At 47.4% G+C, this 18,713-nt stretch overlaps 2 protein-coding genes across 4 annotated transcripts in view; one reads left to right on the top strand and one right to left on the bottom strand.

Annotated features, from left to right (window-relative positions):
• Positions 1–18,713, top strand: part of PPP6R2 (protein phosphatase 6 regulatory subunit 2) — a 1,004,265-nt gene that overhangs the window by 979,940 nt on the left and 5,612 nt on the right. The gene's annotated exons all lie outside the window — the stretch shown is intronic.
• RBM28 (RNA binding motif protein 28) overlaps positions 1–18,713 on the bottom strand; it is a 29,851-nt gene that overhangs the window by 9,789 nt on the left and 1,349 nt on the right. The window contains exons 2-13 of one of the 3 annotated variants that reach the window (XM_083572708.1): positions 18,245–18,397; positions 16,064–16,158; positions 14,900–14,975; positions 14,475–14,567; positions 11,171–11,245; positions 9,584–9,701; positions 8,736–8,908; positions 8,259–8,337; positions 5,271–5,380; positions 3,025–3,098; positions 2,738–2,873; positions 2,391–2,455 (exon numbers count right to left, since the gene is read on the bottom strand). In XM_083572708.1, coding sequence (XP_083428834.1) covers positions 2,391–2,455; positions 2,738–2,873; positions 3,025–3,098; positions 5,271–5,380; positions 8,259–8,337; positions 8,736–8,908; positions 9,584–9,701; positions 11,171–11,245; positions 14,475–14,567; positions 14,900–14,975; positions 16,064–16,158; positions 18,245–18,397 — 1,247 coding nt within the window. Of the gene's footprint in view, positions 1–2,390; positions 2,456–2,737; positions 2,874–3,024; positions 3,099–5,270; positions 5,381–8,258; positions 8,338–8,735; positions 8,909–9,583; positions 9,702–11,170; positions 11,246–14,474; positions 14,568–14,899; positions 14,976–16,063; positions 16,159–18,233; positions 18,398–18,713 lie in introns of all 3 variants that reach the window. The other 2 variants (XM_083572709.1, XM_083572710.1) reach the window with 2 other exon arrangements.

Genomic DNA, 18,713 nt, shown 5'->3' with positions numbered 1-18,713 from the left:
AGCGTCTCCACCCCCATCGTTCTGCCCAGACATTGAGGTCCAGCGCAGAGGACCTCTCTGCGAGAAGTGAGGTTACAGGGAAGCAGGCACAGGGCTTTTTCGGTAGTGGCACCCGCCCTGGAAATAGACAACTATCTGACTTTCAGATGACATCTGAAGGCAGCCCTGTTTGGAGAAGTTTTTAATTTTTGAAGTTTTAGTGTGTTTTTAATATTCTGTTGGGAGCAGCCCAGAGTGGCTGGGGAAACCCAGACAGATGGGATCGGTATAAATATTAAATTATTATTATTCTTTCACAGAATCACAGAACTGCCAGGTGGGAAGGGATCCCTGACGATCATCTATTCTGACCCCCTGCAATGCAGGAATTGCAGATCTCTCAAGCAGCACCTCCTCCCGCACCCCAACTCTGAGCTCGGCTGCAGGAGTTCATGCGCCCGTTACTTCACAACAGGATTCCTGCAATGCGCTCTATGTGGGGCTTCCTTCGCGCTTGAGCCAGAAGCTGCAGTGCGTGCAGGATGCTGCAGCCAATTGCTAACGGAAGCCTTGCCGATTTTCTACCGGGCCAAGTTACTGTTATTGTGCAAAGCCCTCAAGGACCCGGGACCACGAGATCGCCTTGTCCCATAGACAATCTCTGGACCACTTCAACTTACGGAACGGGCGCTGCCACTTAATAGCCATTCCATGTTGGCAAGAACTCCATCTTGGAGTGTGGCAGCATCTACACTTTGGAACTCCCTGCCAATTGATATCAGGCACCAAACACTTTCCAGAGCCTGCTCAAAACATTTGTGTTTAGACGAGCCACATAGATGTTTAGAAAGTGGAGGGTGGGGTTGATTTGTTTTAGTCTGCTATCTAGTGGCTTTAACTTTCTGTATGTTGTAAACTTTTCTAGACTTCTATTGTTTTGTAAATGGCTTCGAGGCTTGCTGTATTTTTACACTCAAACAGCGTGTGATTCATAAAATTCGTATGCCGTTTGAGTGTTAAAAAAAAACCGCACTCAAAGTGGCTTAAAAAAGGATAAAACAATCAAATCAAGAACTGTTTAAAGCATGCAAAAGTTTAAAATAGTTTTTTAAAAATTTAACTCCCATCAACTTCCTAAGCATCTGGGCAGGTTTTCCTAAACAAGAATGGTTTTAGCAGGAGCTGAAAAGAAGACAGTGAAGTCGCCTTCTGCGTCTCAACAAGCAGGGAGTTCCAGAGTTGTGAGGGCTGCCACAGTAAACAAATGCAGAACAGGTATCATGTGGGAAATAAACAGGAAAAAAGAAAGAGAGAGATTCGGCAAAATCTTTGGCTCTCCACAACTACACAACATGATGTCCTCTTGCTACATGGAGAGTCTGGGGCCTCAGGGGGGCCCTGTGTGCGAGGGGCAGGAATTCGTAAGCAGCAGAGGGCTCCTGTCCATCAGAGACAGGCTAGATGGTCAGCAAACTTTTTTCAGCAGGGGGCCGGTCCACTGTCCCTCAGACCTTGTGGGGGGCCGCATTTTTTTTTGGGTGGAAATGAACAAATTCCTACACCCCATAAATAACCCAGAGATGCATTTTAAACAAAAACACACATTCTACTCATGCAAAAACACACTGATTCCTGGATCGTATGTGGGCTGGATTTAGAAGGCAATTGGGCCGCATCCAGCCCCCGGGCCTTAGTGTGCCTACCCATGGGCTGGATTCAGCAGACCCACCTCGACCTGGCCCAGCAGGGGTCTTCTGGCATCCTTAAAGAGGGAAAGCTTGGAGCTTCTAGGCCAGCCTTTATCAGCCTTGGGTCCCCAGAGCCTACAACTCCCATCAGCCCTAGCGAGCAGGACCGGTGGTCAGAGATGATGGGAGTTGTAGTCCCAAGCTTGAGAAAGGCTGGGCTAGACACAGACACCCAGTAGTGATGTATGGAAGTGAGAGCTGGACCATCAAGAAGGCTGATGGCCAAAGAATGGATGCTTTTGAATTCTGGTGCTGGAGGAGACTCTTGAGAGTCCCATGAACTGCAAGAAGATCAAACCTCTCCATTCTGAATGAAATCAGCCCTGAGTGCTCACTGGAAGGACAGATCCTGAAGCTGAGGCTCCAAGACTTTGGCCACCTCCTGAGAAGAGAAGACTCCCTGGAAAAGACCCTGATGTTGGGAAAGATGGAGGGCACAAGCAGAAGGGGATGACAGAGGACGAGATGGTGAGACAGTGTTCTCGAAGCGACCAGCATGAGTTTGACCAAACTGCGGGAGGCAGTGGAGGACAGGAGTGCCTGGGGTGCTCTGGTCCAGGAGGTCACAAAGAGTCGGACACGACTAAACGACTAAACAACAACAACAGACACAGACACACACACATACAGAGAAAGAGAGAGAGAGAGAGAGAGAGAACTTACCCGTGCCCTCTTGGCCAGGTCAGCATCGCTCATCCCCTCAGCAGCTTTTGTGCCAGCACGGATCACTGCAGAGGAAAAAGGAGCATTGAAAAGCAGGACAGAATCACAGACTGGGAAGGGACCCTCACAGGTCATCTAGCCCAACCCCTTGCAATGCAGGAACCGTGGCTAAAGAATCCCTGACACAGGGCCACCCAATCTCTGCTTAAAAACCTCCAAGGAAGGAGAGCCTGCTGCCACCTCAAGCCCCTTCCACATGGGAATGAACACGCCCCCGTCGCCCTGCACACAAGGCACGGTGAGCCCAGGTGAATCCAGCCCCACCCAGCCGACTCCTTCGCACTCACGGCCCTCGCGTGCCAGGTACAAGTTCCGGGTGCCGGTGGGTTTCTTCGTCTTCTGGCTCCGCAGCTGCTGGGCTTCCTCCCGGCTGACGGCCAGGTCCACTCGCAGGCGGCGGCCCCCCAGGTGCAGCCCCCCGCCCTTCCGGGGAGAAGGAGAGACAGTGAGGCGCAGAGAGGCTAGGAAGGGGCAGCCACGGGCACTGCCAGAGACAGGCCGAGCCAGTCCCGGTGGAGGCAAGGGGAACTACCACACTCCCACCCCGTCGGGGAAAAAAAACCCCAGCTCTCACCTCGCTCTCATCCTGAGCCACCTGAAGGCACTTCTGGGCAGCTTCCTGGGACAGGAACTGGGCAAAGGCACAGCCTGGTGGTGGGATTTTGGGGAGTGGGGAGAAGAGATGCATGTTTAGGAAGCTGTCTTACAGTGACCCATGGCATCATAGAATTGTAGCCTTGGAAGGGACCTCAAGGAATGCAGGAATCTCAGCTAAACAAATACAGTCATACCTCGGGTTAAAGCCACTTTAGGCTGTGTTTTTTCGGGTTGCGTCCCGCGGCGACCCGGAAGTACCAGAAAGGGTTACTTCCAGGTTTCGCCGCTTGCGCATGCGTTCAAAAGGACGTCACACGCATGCGCGGAAGTGGCAAATTGCGACCAGCGCATGCGCAGACGCGGGTTGCTTTTTTTCAGGTTGCGAACGGGCCTCCGGAACGGATCCCGTTCACAATCAGGGGTACCACTGTACCTTGTTACACAGATGCAATAGTTACAACATACAGTGGACGCTCGGGTTGCGAATGTGATCCGTGCGGGATGCATGTTCGCAACCCGCAGTGGCGCGTCTGCGCAAGCGCGGGTTGTGATTTGCCGCTTCTGTGCACAGCGCGATTTAGTGCTTCTGTGCATGCGTGACCACCAAAAGTCAGAAGTAACCCGTTCTGGTACTTCCGGGTTTCAGCGCGTCCGTAACCTGAAAAAACTCAACCTGAAGCGGCTGTAACCCAAGGTATGACTGTATAGAGCGCTACAGGCTGCGTGGTCATGTTTGTAACAAATGTCTTTACTTTACTATATACGAATCAAGTCCAGGATGAACAACTTATACAATCCTTAAGCAAGGTATATAACCTATTTAATTAAATACAAGGCAGATATATTCCTTCCTTCATACATTCTTGTGTGAATTCATATATTACAAAGTCCTTGAATGTGGTTAAGGAAAGGTACCCGGAATGTCACGGGCAATACAGCTGATGAGGTTGGCTAGCATGCGTAGCAGACACAGGCAGGCTAGCTCAGGCAGCTGGGGAGGGTAGAGGGCAGAACAAGGTTTCTGGATATTTCCTTGTTTCACCCCAAAGGGCTTCCTCAGCTGTTAATAAAGGTAAAGGGACCCCTGGCCATTAGGTCCAGTCGTGGCCGACTCTGGGGTTGCGGCACTCATCTCGCTTTATTGGCTGAGGGAGCCGGCGTACAGCTTCCGGGTCATGTGGCCAGCATGACTAAGCCGCTTCTGGCGAACCAGAGCAGCACACGGAAATGCCGTTTACCTTCCCGCTACTTGCACTTTGACGTGCTTTCGAACTGCTACGTTGGCAGGAGCAGGGACCGAGCAACGGGAGCTCACCCCGTCGCGGGGATTCGAACCGCTGACCTTCTGATTGGCAAGTCCTAGGCTCTGTGGTTTAACCCACAGCGCCACCTGTGTCCCTTTTCAGCTGTTAATAGTTCTACATAATATAAATATGAACGCTGAATAATAATAATAAAAACAATAATTTATTATTTATACCCCGCCCATCTGGCTGGGTTTCCCCTGCCACTCTGGGCGGCTTCCAACAGAATATTAAAATACAATAATATATTAAACATTAAAAGCAAATACAAGGTTTAATATTTGATATGTAGAAATTACAAATATAAATCTGTCACACTGTGACTAAAAACAGAGTTCATACATTATTAAGCATTATCAAGCATTAGAAGATACAGAGGCTGTACATACCACCGAAGTGTGTAACAGATTACGTAAGCAATGACTCTTGGACGGTTCTCAGTAGTAACGGCCAAGAAAGGAAGAAATATATCTGCGTTGGATTTAACTAAATAGGCATCTCAGCTGAAGCATCCCTGACAGATGGCCATCCAGCCTCTGCTTAAAAACCTCCCAGGAAGGAGAGGCCATTATTTGGCACACGCTCAAATACCAGAAAATTACCAATTCAGTGCTGTATAGCTCATGATAGTAGCGGCCTCTTATATAAAACACAGTTATTGTGCAAATGTGTTCTTGGCAAAAATAAAGGTCAAAATAAGGAGAATGATGTAACCCCAACAATGTTTATGTAAACATATATAATACAGACACCCCCTGAAGGACAAAAAAAGAGGTATTTTTTAGTTGCTACTTTTGAGGCGGGATCTGAACTCAGGTCTCCGAGGACTCCATCCCTCCCCACCTAATACAAAATTATTCTGGCTCAGTCTGCCCCCCTCCCCTCCAACCCCCCCCCCCCGCGGTCTCAGCCCCATTACCTTTGGAGTGTTCCGTGTCCGGGTGAAGCACGATCCGCACGTACTTCAGATCTCCAAACTGCTCCAGCAGCTCCCCCAGCTCCTCCTCCTCGCTGTCGAAGGACAAATTCCTAGGGGGGAAAGCAGGGGGCACGTGAAGATGCGCCCCACACCCAGGGAGGACAAGAGCCGGTTTGGATCCCAGGGGAAAAACATGTCTGGGGGGCCCCAGCAAGGGCGGACTGGCAAAAAGTCTTTGCACAGGATAAAAAACAACAACATGCTTTTGATTTCATGATAATGATAAATATGAAAATCTTATTGTTGTTGTTTATTGAATTTACTGTATGTTTCGCTCCATAAGACGCACCTAGTTTTTAGAGGGGGAATGCAAGAAAAAAAAAATTCTTTTAAGGGAGTGCTGAGCAGAGCCTGTATGCATCCCAGGCTCTGCTCAGCGCTCCCTTTCAGGAGCCGCGAGGAGCATGTGTGTGGCACTTGCAGGCTTTTCCTCCTCAGGGAAAAGCCCCCAAGAGCCGACCACACGCTCCACGCGGCTCTTGCAGGCTTTTCCAGGAGGTGGAGTCCCTTCCCCCAACTCCCGCAAAAACCAGCAAGAGGGCAAAGCCTCCTAAGGGCAGCGGGATGAAGGCTCCCTGTGCCCTGAAGAGGCTTCGCATGGCGAAGCCAGAACAGCAAGAGGGAGCACTGCGTAGCGATCCCTCTCGCTGTTCTGGCTTCTGGCTTAGCCGCGCAGCCTGCATTCTCTCCATAAGATGCACACACACTCCCCCTTACTTTTTAGGAGGGAAAAAATGCGTCTTATAGAGCGAAAAATATGGTATATGCCGCCCTATACCCAGAGGTCTCAGGGCAGTTTGCAGAAAAGGTCAACATAAAAACCACAATATATATATAATCAAAATAAGAGCGACAACCCAATAACACCCTGTAGGGGTCAGATGGGATTACCATGAGGAATTATAAAATATGCATCAAGCCATCGTGTCCACGATGAAGACATTGTGTTGACTGGGTTTGATATATTGACGATAATTTCTGATTAAATCTCATAAGATTCTACATTCATGCCCTTTTGCCTCTGCTGCCCATTTCTCCTTGCTCTTCACGAATCACGTACACACTTAGACAGGCAGGCGTCCTGTGTCCTCAAAGACTGGGCAGTTTCGTCTTTGTAGTTTTCTGATAGTTAATCTTAGGGACAGGAAACAGATCTCACATGAAGGTAGTAGTGATCTGGTCTTTCTGGCCATCCTTCTTATCATGTTTATTTCTCAGCTCTGGGGTTGCCAGATGCACCCCTTTGTAGTTCTCAACTTATTTACCACCCCTTTGTAGTTCATAGAATCATAGAGTTGGAAGAGACCACAAGGGCCATCGAGTCCAACCCCCTGCCAAGCAGGAAACACCATCAGAGCACTCCTGACATATGGTTGCCAAGCCTCTGCTTAAAGACCTCCAAAGAAGGAGACTCCACCACACTCCTTGGCAGCAAATTCCACTGTCAAACAGCTCTTACTGTCAGGAAGTTCTTCCTAATGTTTAGGTGGAATCTTCTTTCTTGTAGTTTGGAACCATTGCTCCGTGTCCGCTTCTCTGGAGCAGCAGAAAACAACCTTTCTCCCTCCTCTATGTGACATCCTTTTATATATTTGAACATGGCTATCATATCACCCCTTAACCTCCTCTTCTCCAGGCTAAACATGCCCAGCTCCCTTAGCCGTTCCTTATAAGGCATCGTTTCCAGGCCTTTGACCATTTTGGTTGCCCTCCTCTGGACACGTTCCAGTTTGTCAGTGTCCTTCTTGAACTGTGGTGCCCAGAACTGGACACAGTACTCCAGGTGAGGTCTGACCGGAGCAGAATACAGTGGCACTATTACTTCCCTTGATCTAGATGCTATACTCCTATTGATGCAGCCCAGAATTGCATTGGCTTTTTTAGCTGCCGCGTCACACTGTTGGCTCATGTCAAGTTTGTGGTCAACCAAGACTCCTAGATCCTTTTCACATGTACTGCTCTCAAGCCAGGTGTCACCCATCTTGTATTTGTGCCTCTCATTTTTTTTGCCCAAGTGCAATACTTTACATTTCTCCCTGTTAAAATTCATCTTGTTTGTTTTGGCCCAGTTCTCTAATCTGTCAAGGTCGTTTTGAAGTGTGATCCTGTCCTCTGGGGTGTTAGCCACCCCTCCTAGTTTGGTGTCATCTGCAAATTTGTTCTTAAGTTATTTACTACCCCTTTGTAGTTCTCAACATATTTACCCCAAAATATATGCACGCTAATTAGTGTTGTAGTGTAACTTTTTCCCCACGTGGGGTTTGATGAAATGCTCAAAGGAAATATGATTGGTTCTTACGAGCACTGTGTAAAAGATTCTTTTGCTAATAAAATGGCCTGGTGAGGGGTGTGGTGTACGCACTTTTCTCCGAGAGCCTTGCTGGTCAAAGCCTCGTGTCTTGATTTTTAATCAGGGTCCAATCCTTCCTTTACTTTGCAAATGTAATAACACCCTTTTTACCTGCTGAGAATATTAAGAACTTAAGGGCTAGTATCAACCACGGAAGCACTCACATGATTGCTGCTGAACGAACCTGACACTTGTTAAACTTGTGTTGGTTTTTAGGAAAATATAAATATTTGCACTTGTTCAGAATGTTAAGATCCTAAGGGTTAGCATCAATGATATTCCAACCCCCCGCGATGCAGAATGTTAAACGATATATTGATGCATGGAATGACCTCAGCCCATTTTCCCTTCCTTCCCATATGGTATTACATATGTCTACAGATAGATATTTTGCTGTGAGTCACTTGGAGACGTTCAGACGACAAGCAGCTAATCAGCTTAAAAAGTAGTAAGGAGAAACAGCCATAAATGTACGTTGGAGCAGGGTTCTCTAAGCCCCGTAAGGATGCAGAAGGAGCAGGGCAGCAGCCTCCTGGCTTCTCTCCCAAGGCGATGCTGAGCCCATGGCCTCTGCCCACCTGATGAAGACGGTCCTCCCTTCGGTGACGTCTGATGGCAGCTTCTGGACTTTTTTCCGCTTCGAAGGGACGCCAGCTTCTGGAACGGGAGCAGACCGGGGAGAGGGAAATCATGAGCAAGGCGTTCTCCAAAGGCAAGAGCAGGCCACAGAATGGTTGGAACGGACCCCGAGGGTCATCCAGTCCAACCCTCACCAATGCAGGAATCTTTGGTAAATATTATTATTATGCCGCTCTCACTGGGCAAGGTGGCACTGCCCAGTCTCCAAAGACCAAGGCGGAGGAGGGCCAAGTTCCCAGCAGAGGCCATGAAATTTCACGCGGGGGCTGGCAGCTTTCGGAAAGAGAAATGCTGGGTTGAAATTGATTTTTTAACCAGACCCCACAGGTCTCTCCTGGCGCTCCTTTGAGGTGCCAGCTTTTTAAGGGTTTGCCACCTGCCCTGGCATCCAACCCCTCAGAAATGGCAAAACCAACCTTCTTCATCTTCCTCGTCGTCGTCATCTTCTTCTTCCTCCTCCTCATCAGAGCTCAGGGCTTTGCCAGGCTCCCCCTCTTCCTCATCGGAGTCCTGCGTCTCTTCCTCCTCCTCCTCCTCCTCCTCCTCCTCCTCGCTATCCGCAGGCGGTGGAGTGACCTGCTCAAAGTACCTGTCCAAGAAATCATGCAAGGAAAGAGCCGTCAGAAGCAGGCAGCTGAACTCTGCGTCCAAAGGGCTTAATTCTGGGGTTCTGGAATCTCTGCACTGGCTGGATTTGTGCAGAGGGAGGAGGCCAGAGGCAGCCCTGCCGCTGAATGCTGGCAGAGACAGAGCAGGGATTTGGTGTTGGGGTGCGTCCAAGGAAATGGGGGCAATTGGCAGGCCCCAGCCCACCGGCCGGCAGCGGGGCGAACTCCGGTCCTTGGTTCTGCATCAAACTGCGACTCAGAGCTTCAGAAGCCTTTCAGAAGCTGAGCATGCAAGAAAGAGATAAGAACTCTTTGCAACGGAAGGGCAGAGAGAGGCATATGCAAAGCGTATTTACAAGCAGTTTATTCAGCATCAGGACAAAGGAAAAACATGTCTGCTCCCCTTCGTGTCCAAGCAAAAAGCACAAGCAAATGCTATACACAATGGAAGTTCCCAGCAGGCTGTGCTGGAATGTAAACAGGCATGTGATATACAACAACTCCACATATCTGTTCCGCTTAGGGTGGAACGGAACATCAATATCCTAACACACAGAGGGCACAGAGGGCGGCTTAGTGTGCCCCCCCCCCCCGATCCCCACGTCAGCAGCAGAGTGAGCCCGTCCTGGGTCCTCCGGAGCAAACCCCTTGCTTACCTGCCCTGCCTTGCTGGCTCAGCAGGCTCTGAACTTTCGTCTTCCAGATCATCGTCGTCGCCGCCAGCCTGAGTTGCGTCCGCTTGCTGGGCCTGGCTTAGCTTCTTCTCCTGGACCCCTGGTTGGGGGAGAGAGGCAAAGAAGCAGGAGGGTGAGACGCCTCTGCCCAGTTTCTCTCAAGGAAGACGCCCATTTCTAGCTTCACACATTAATCCTGGCAAATCTCGCCCTTGCTGAGTCCTGCTTGCTGGCTTCCCATAATAGGCACTCGGTTGGTCCCTGTGAGAACGGGAGGCTGGAGTAGATGGGCCCCCTTTGGCCTGATCCAGAGGGGGCATCTTGAGTTCTCACAAAAAGCCATGCCAGGGAGGTCCCCATGGCCAGATCCCAAATGGGGCCACAGAACAAAGAAACAGGAGTCCAAACGAAGGAGCCACACCTGCAAAGCCTCGACTGGGCAGGAATTTTAGAGTTGCAACAGAAGGAGGAGGCTTTCTAAGGGCAGAACGGCTGGCAAGAGAAAGACCTTGTCGGAACATGGCGCTTCCGATGCCCAGAGATCTGTCCTGGTTGCCCAGTGGCTACCAGACCAACGTCAAGGGCTTACTATTAGTCTGTAAGGTCCTTCGCAACGTGGGACCCGTGAGATCACCTGACCCAGAGACACACAACTAATAATAATAATAATAATAATAATAATAATAATAATAATAATAATACTATTTTATTATTTATACCCCACCCATGTGGGCGGCTTCCAACAAAATATTAAAATATAATAGTCTGTTGAACATTAAAAGCTTCCCTAAACAGGGCTGCCTTCAGACCGCTCCCATTCACAGAACTGGCCCTGTTCCAAGTGCCACGTAAAATCCGTTCCTTGTTTTGTAGGAGCTCAAGCCTTTAGTGTGGCTCTGCCTTCACTTTGGAACTCCCTGCCTCTTGTCATACTGCACTCTTTTCGGCGCTTGCTGGAAACGTTCTTGTTTAGACAAGCCCACCCGGATGCTTAGAAATCTGGTGTGAATTTTAACCTGTTTTTTGTCTACTGTCATTTCAGCTCGTCTAAAGTCGTAAATGATTGCCGTTATTTTTTCAATGATGATTTTATTCTTTTATCTGCTTTGATGGTTTGTTTTTTAAAAAAGAATCAACGAGTGCATACACGTTATGAATAATAATAATAATAATAATAATAATAATAATAATAATAATAATTTATTTCTACCCCAATTTATTATTTCTACCCCATCCATCTGGCTGGGTTTCCCCAGCCACTCTGGGCGGCTTCCAACAAAAGATTAAAAATGCCTTTAAAAATACATTTATGAAATGAATAAGCAAGAGGGCACTCCCCTTCCATGCTTGCTGGGCAGGGAGCGGGGTTTGTTGCTTCTGAAGGTCAGCTCTGCTCTCAGAACCAGACAGTCTCACACAGGCAATTGCCTGGCTACAAAGACTCGGGATAAATGTTCTCAATTTCCCCCTGCCACTCTCAGCTGGTTGGCCTGAGGTCAAGATTGGGCCATTTCACCCACCTGCCTGAGATGCCCAGAGCAGGATGACTCCTGCCCCGGAGCCACTCACCTGCTGGAGATGCCGCTGCCTGCATCGCTTGGTACTTCTCCCGGGCCACGGCCCAGTCCACGGCCACCGGGCGCTCTGCGGAGGGAAATAATAACAATAAATAAATTTTATTTATATCCCGCCCTCCCAACCAGAGGCCTTTCTCTTGGGTATTGTCGGCCAAGGGGTGTTAAAGACGGATATAACTTTCTTTATGTATGCTACAACAGCAGCTAGAATACTCATTGCGAAGTACTGGAAGACGCAAGAACTACCCACACTGGAAGAATGGCAGATGAAGGTGATAGACTACATGGGCTTGGCAGAAATGACGAGCAGAATCCGAAACCAGGGAAGAGAAGCAGCGCAAGAAGAATGGAAAAAATTCAATTAAAGAAATTAAAGAAATATCACAAAGTTAATGAAAGTTAGAATGATGTTGGACTGGAAAGTAAATGGTTACTATTAGCAATGGTTAAGACAAGGAGAATAAGGAAGATTAGTTTAAATCTAAATTAAAATAAGGGAAGATTTGCTGAGTAATCGATAAGAATTTGGAATACAGAAAAGGGAGGCATGAGGAAGTCGGGGAAGAAAGGTATAAGAAATTAGGATATGAAATGGTACATGTTTTTTGTTTTGTTTTTGTCTTTGTATGTTTATGTATGTTATGTTTATATGGAAAAAATTCTTGAATAAAAATATTATAAAAAAAATATATATATCCCGCCCTCCCCAGCCGAAGCCGGGCTCAGGGCGGCTAGCAACAATAAAACAGTACAACAGTACAACACAACACAACACTCTAAAATCATTCCTTATAAAATTAATTCAAATTAAACCACTGGCAACCATTGGGCCAGAGCTCCGTGAAGATTGCCGAAGGAGGGAGTCAGGCTGTGCCCTGGCCAAAGGCCCTGCGGAAGGATGTCAAGTCCCGCAGGGCCCTGGTCTCTTGTGACAGAGTGTTCCACCAGATCGGAGCCACAGCCGAAAAAGCCCTGGCTCTAGTTGAGGCCAGCCTAACCTCTCTGTGGCCTAGGACCTCCTAGATGTTTTTGTTTGAAGACCGTAAGTTCCTCTGTGGGACATACCAGGAGAGGCGGTCCCGTTGGTACAAGGGTCCTAGGCCGTATAGGGCTTTAAAGGTCAAAACCAGCACCTTAAACCTGATCCTGTACTCCACCGGGATCCAGTGCAGCTGGTATAGCACCGGGTGAATGTGATCTCGCAGCGAGGACCCCTTAAGGAGTCTCGCCGCGGCATTCTGCACCCGCTGGAGTTTCTGGGTCAGTCTCAAGGGCAGCCCCACGTAGAGCGAGTTACAATAATCCAGTCTGGAGGTGCGTGGATCACAATGGCTAGGTCAGGGCGAGAGCTCTAAGGCTGGCTTGGCGAGGGAGCAGCGCAGCTACAAATCCCAGGGACTGATTCCATCTGAGGAACTGCCACTGCTGTAGGTGCCACATGATACCTGCTTCCCATTCGTAAGAACTCAACTGTTTAGTGTGGCAGCCCCTACCCTCTGGAACTCCCTGCCTCTTGACACCAGCCTTCGCTGTACAATTTTCTGGCACCTGCTAAAATTGTTTCGACGGGCCTGTCCAGATGCTTAGAAAATGGAGGTAATTTTAATCCGTTTTAGTATTTTAACTTTCCTATGTTTTAAAGGAGGGCTGCAATCCCCACGTCAATTTTTTTTGTGTTTCATATTTTTGTAAACCACTTTGAGGGCTTTTTTTTTTTATAAACAGTCAAGCGGTGTGCAAATTTTATGAAATGAAAAGTCATGGTGTCTGTGCATGTGCAGAGGAGAGCCGAAGTCAGTCAGCCCCACTGTCTGAACACCCCGCATATTCAACTCTCCTGCGGATGTTCCAGCATTCCCAGCACAAGAGGACCAGCAGGAGAGTCAGTGGTGGGTAAAGTGAGAGATTGGCTCCATTACTACCAAATAATGGAGGTTTTTAAGTCAGACAGGAAAATTGGCTTCCAGGTGGAAAAATCAAAACTGGAGACAGAATTACTAGAATCCAAAACTAAGAACTTGTCAAAAATGTATAACTTGCTGTTGGAATGGAATACACAGGATGAAATAGTAAAATCAGCTATGATCAAGTGGGCACAAGATATTGGTCATAACATTATGTTTGAGGACTGGGAACGGTTGTGGACCACCGGTATGAAATTTACGGCATGTAATGCCTTGAAAGAAAATATTATGAAAACGATTTATAGGTGGTACATGACTCCAGTCAAGCTCGCAAAAATTTACCACTTGCCTGATAATAAGTGTTGGAAATGTAAAGAGACTGAAGGTACATTCTTTCACCTTTGGTGGACTTGCCCAAGGATTAAGGCTTTCTGGGAAATGATTTATAATGAAATGAAAAAGGTATTTAAATATACCTTCCTGAAGAAACCAGAGGCCTTTCTCCTGGGTATAATCGGCCAATTGGTGTCAAAGAAGGACAGAACATTTTTTATGTATGCTACAACAGCAGCAAGAATACTCATCGCAAAGTATTGGAAGACACAAGATCTACCCACCGTGGAAGAATGGCAGATGAAAGTGATAGACTATATGGGACTGGCAGAAATGACCGGCAGAATTCGAGACCAGGGAAAAGAGACGGCGGAAGAAGATTGGAAGAAATTTAAGGACTATCTTAAGAAACACTGCAAAATTATTGAAGGCTAGAACGATGTTGATTCAGAAATTAAGGGGTTAAAAGCTGTAATGATTATGTGATTAAGAAAAGAAAGGCTAAAAATTATATAGAAATTAGGGGAAGGATTTGCTGAATTGACTTAATTAGAGAATGTAATACAGAAAGGGGAGGTATGAGGAGGTCAGGAAAGTAAGTTTTATGAATATAAGGGATGGAAATCATACTTGTTTTGTATGTGTTCTGTTTGGATTGTATGTATTTTTATTGTTTTTGTTTTTTATTGTTCTGTTTTTTCTGTTTTATATAAATTCCTAAACCTTAATAAATATATTATAAAAAAAGAGAGAGTCAGTGGTGGGAAGTGGGGAGAGCGTCAGGCTAGGACCCGGGAGACCCGGGTTCAAATCCCTTCCGCTCGGCCATGAAGCTGGCTGGGTGTGACTTTGGGCCAGTCGCTGAATCTCAGCATGACCTACCTCACAGGGTTGTTGTGGAGATTCACAGCTCCTTGCAGAAAAAGGTGGGATATCAAGAGCAATAGATGAACAAGTATTATCTCACCTGACCCTATGCACAGGCAGCTCCCATCCGACATAAACACCCAGAGAGAACCTCAAATCACGCGGCTCCTTTTAAGAAAGCGCCAGACTCACCTTTGATCTCCTTCATGTTCATCCCCTTCAGGGCCTTCCCTGCTTCCAGGACGTTCTTGAACTGCACAAAGGCAAAGCCACGCATCTTTCCATCTGGAAGCGACAGGAAAGCAACTTAATTCTGATTATTTAAAAAAAATATTTGTAGCCTGCGCATGGGATTCCACTTATAGGGAGACAAGAGGAGCAGCCAGAGTCATAACCAAGAAGCCAGGTGGGACTTCATTCTTCAGCTGAAGACGGCGGACAGCAGAAACATGAGGCAGCCAGTGCTCCTATCTCCGACTGCTAGTTCCAAAGGGGAACGCAGTGATCCATGAATGGCTTGGGATAATCCAGGACAGGTGTGCAGTTTAAATGGAATGCTACCTTCCTCCCCCAGTAGCGCCCCACCGGCCCTTTCCCACCAGGCCACCTGGCCATACCTGGTTTCTTGGGGATGGTAATTTCCAGCACTGTGCCAAACTGAGAGAACGCAGCCTTCAGGTCATCTTCTGTGCACTAAGGAGAGAAGAAATGAGACCAATGGCAGAATTCATCACAGTGCTTTGTGTATTTTTCAAAAACCCCAAGTCTTAGGAGGGATCTGGGCTGCTGCTCCCATGTTCTGTGAGCAGACTGTGCTCTCTGGTGGGAAATCCAAAAGGGGGGCTTGGGGCTCCTATTACTGCTCCATTAAATGGAGCGCTCAGCTGTGATTTACACCAAATTACACAAAACAAATGAAATACCGTGAAAATCCCTGAAATGAGAAGTAATCGACTAGAAATATTATAGAAACAAACTAAATAATAAAAATCAAAAAGTTTAAGGGGAAAATTAGAAAAACCTAGAATTGAGCAAGGCCTTAACGGGATGCCGGCTACAAACCTCATTTCACTGAGCTATTCAGTTTCCTCAGAAGCAAATAGAGAAATCATAAACCTTAAATGACCAAATTCAAAGAAAGGGGGTAAAACTCCCAAAAATTTGGAAGTGTTATAATCCTAGCTCGACCTAGGTGAAGCGAAGCACAGTAATAAAGGAATGAGGACTCAAAGGTACAGTTTCTAAATCTGAGTTTACAAAAAAGGTTTGAAAACCTAATTAGCAAGTTTTAGACACAGCCCAACTTGCAGAAAGCCAAGCACAGTAATAAAGAGTTGAGGACTCGGCTGTGAAAATTTTAGTATTGCCTTTACAAAAAGGTTTAAAAAATCTAAATGGCAAAATTCAAAGAAAGGAATGCAAGATAAGCTGTTTTAGATTTTAAACAAACTCAAGAATAGGGCTGAAACGCTCCGATGGTCTAGATGTTGCTGCTGATGTTAAAGACTGATTTACACCAAAAAGCTGCTAAGAAATGAACAGCTGGATGGTCGTCTCTCGGGGAGTTGGACTAGATGACCCTGGGGTGCCCTTTCCAACTCTACGATTCTGCGAAACAGCACTACGTCAGCGCTCTGAATCTCAGACAGGAGTGCCGTGAAATATTAACCCTGCCAGTCCACTTTTAATGGCCTCATTCCAAGAAAAGAATGGGGGTGGCTCAGAAAGAGAGCCCCAGCCCCATCAAAGAAGCAGGCGACTCCCCTGCCTTCGGCTCGTACCTTGAAACTCAGATTGCGAATGATCAGCCTGGCTTTTTTGGAGGCTCCCTTTGCCTTTGGGGGCTTCTTCCCTCGCTGGGGGGCCTCAGAGGCACCTGGAACCAAAGCAAATGGGACACGGCAAGGACAATGACACACTAAGAACACAGCGGAGGAATCATCACGAGGCACAAGTGCTGATGCGCTCAGGTCACACCCACAAGCCTCCCATGGGCCCAAGCATCTGGTTGGTCAGTCTGAGAACAGGAGGCTGGACTGGACGGGTCTGGGGTCTGCAAGGACCGGGGACTGTAATAGGACTGAGCTTGCTTCTATCTTAAGGCCACGTCTCTCTTACAGAGTCAGCACGAAAGGGTGAAGGAAGTATGGAAAGTGTGAGGGTTTTTGACTAGCAATGCTGCTTCCCTGTGTTCTCCCCACAAAGCTATTTATTATTATTATTATTATTATTATTATTATTATTATTATTATTAGGATTTGTACACTGCCCTATACCCGGAGGTCTCAGGGCGGTTCACAAACAAAATCATCATATATAAAATCAAATTAAAAACAAGAACCCAATAGAAGAAACCCAAAAGAGCCACATTCTAAAAGGGTATTGGATGTCAATCAGATCAACCAAAGGCCTGGTTAAAAAGGAACGTTTTTGCCTGGCGCATAAAGGTGTGTAATGAAGGCGCCAGGCGAACTTCCCTGGGGAAAGCATTCCACAGACGGGGAGCCACTGCAGAGAAGACCCTGTTCTCGTGTTGCCACCCGCTGGACCTCTTGAGGAGGCGGCACACGAAGAAGAGCCTCAGAGGATGATCTCAGGGTCTGGGTAGGGTCATATGGAAAGAGGCGCTCCTTGAGGGATTGTGGTCCTGAGCCGTTTATTTATTGTGGTTTCTTATTAACCAGGTGTGAGAACCTTGCCATACCTACAAAAGACATTAACTTCTGTATGTAAGCTGAACAGTCTATGGATCAGCTCAGAAGAGAGTCTGGCTGGTGGAGGTCTTCTCCAACACAACAGGGTCTTGAGCAGGTGGGAAGATTATTTTCTTCTGCAACTGGATGTGACCCCCCTTTGGTCTGATCCAGCAGCCAGACTCTTCTGATGTGCTTACGAGAACCTCCTGTCAAAAGCCCGTGAGACGCAGCTGAAGAACGCCGCCACCATGCCTGGAGCAGGAGAGTTACAGGTAGGTAGCCGTGCTGGTCTGCCGTAGTCGAAGCAAAATAAAAAAAATCCTTCCAGTAGCACCTTAGAGACCAGCTAAGTTTGTTATTGGTATGAGCTTGTGTGCATGCGCACTTTTTCAGATGCGTGTGCATGTATCAGAAGAGGTATCTGAAGATGTGTGCATGCACATGAAAGCTCATACCAATAACAAACTTAGTTGGTCTCTAAGTTGCTACTGGAAGGAATTTTTTTATTTTGTTTGGAGCAGGAGAGAAACTCCAGCAGACAAGGGATCTTCTCCCTTTTCAAGCCGCCAGGCAGGACAGGCAAAGCGTAAAGGCGCTGCTGGAGAGGCGAGTGAAGGCAAGGAACAAGCGGCTCCTCTGCCAGCTCCGCCAACAGTCCTCCTCTTCATACATATAGCCCAGATTTGTATTTTAAGAACTTTCCTGGTAGCCACAGCTGTCTAGGAATCCCATAGGCCATGAAGTGGCAGTGAATGGACCCTTCCATCCCAGCTCACCTGGTTGCTCTGCTGGTTGGGGGGCGGGGGAGCCAATTCCTTCATAGCCAGCATAGGAAACAAGCAGGTTATTGGAGTGGAGGCAGGTGGCTGCATCCCTCCTACCTCAGTCCACCTGACAGGAATCCTTTCTTTTCCACTAGCCTGTTAAGTGGCCACTTCCCTGCTGGCTGTAGAGGCGGTTTGTTCCACTGCAGAGGTATAACTGCGAATGTATTGGTCTCTAAGGTGCTACTGGACAATTTTTTATTTTTTTTATTTATTGGTAATGTCTTGAAATTGTGTACTGTAAGGAAATCAAAACCCATCTTCTGGACTGGAAGAACATGTCAGAAAGGGGGCTGGAAGCCTCGAAGGCAGCGCAGGTCACGTGGGACCAAAGACAAGCCTCTTCTGTCTTTCTAACTGTGCTCAGCAAAACTGGTGCTAAGTGTCAACAGCAGCGCACAGAAAATCCTGGCACCCCACAAAAAAAAGACCTTGAACTTACCTTCTTTCTTCTTTCCTTTCTGCCGTGGTTTCGGATTAGCAAGGGCTACCGTGATCTTGCGTTTCCCAAAGGCTGTGATCTCCTGGATGGCTCTCTGAGCGTCTTCCGGCAAGGAGAAAGTGATAAAGCCAAACCCACGACAGGTTTTCTTGCCTATCCAACAGATTTAAAGGCATATTAATATTATTACGACGGGCTAAGCTTATTAAACTCATTTTCTTGCTGCAAGGAACTCAAGGTGTCTTTCCAAATAATAATAATAATAAAAACATAGAGCAAAGGTCAGCAACTTGGCTAGGGAACAAATATCACATATAAGATAGGGAAAGCCATGTCACTCCACCCACCCTGTAATTCAAGAAAAAGGCTTGGGGTGGCGGTTAGGTAGATAACCAGAACCATATAAAATATTTTAAGCATAATTCATATGAAGAAAGAGGCTTCATTTGAAGGAGATGCCATGGCAACC

The sequence above is a fragment of the Podarcis filfolensis genome (assembly GCF_964270895.1).
Source record: "Podarcis filfolensis genome assembly, chromosome: 10".
Taxonomy (NCBI): domain Eukaryota; kingdom Metazoa; phylum Chordata; class Lepidosauria; order Squamata; family Lacertidae; genus Podarcis; species Podarcis filfolensis.
Note: the sequence above shows the minus strand (reverse complement) of the source record. Positions and strands in the feature narration are given on the sequence as shown.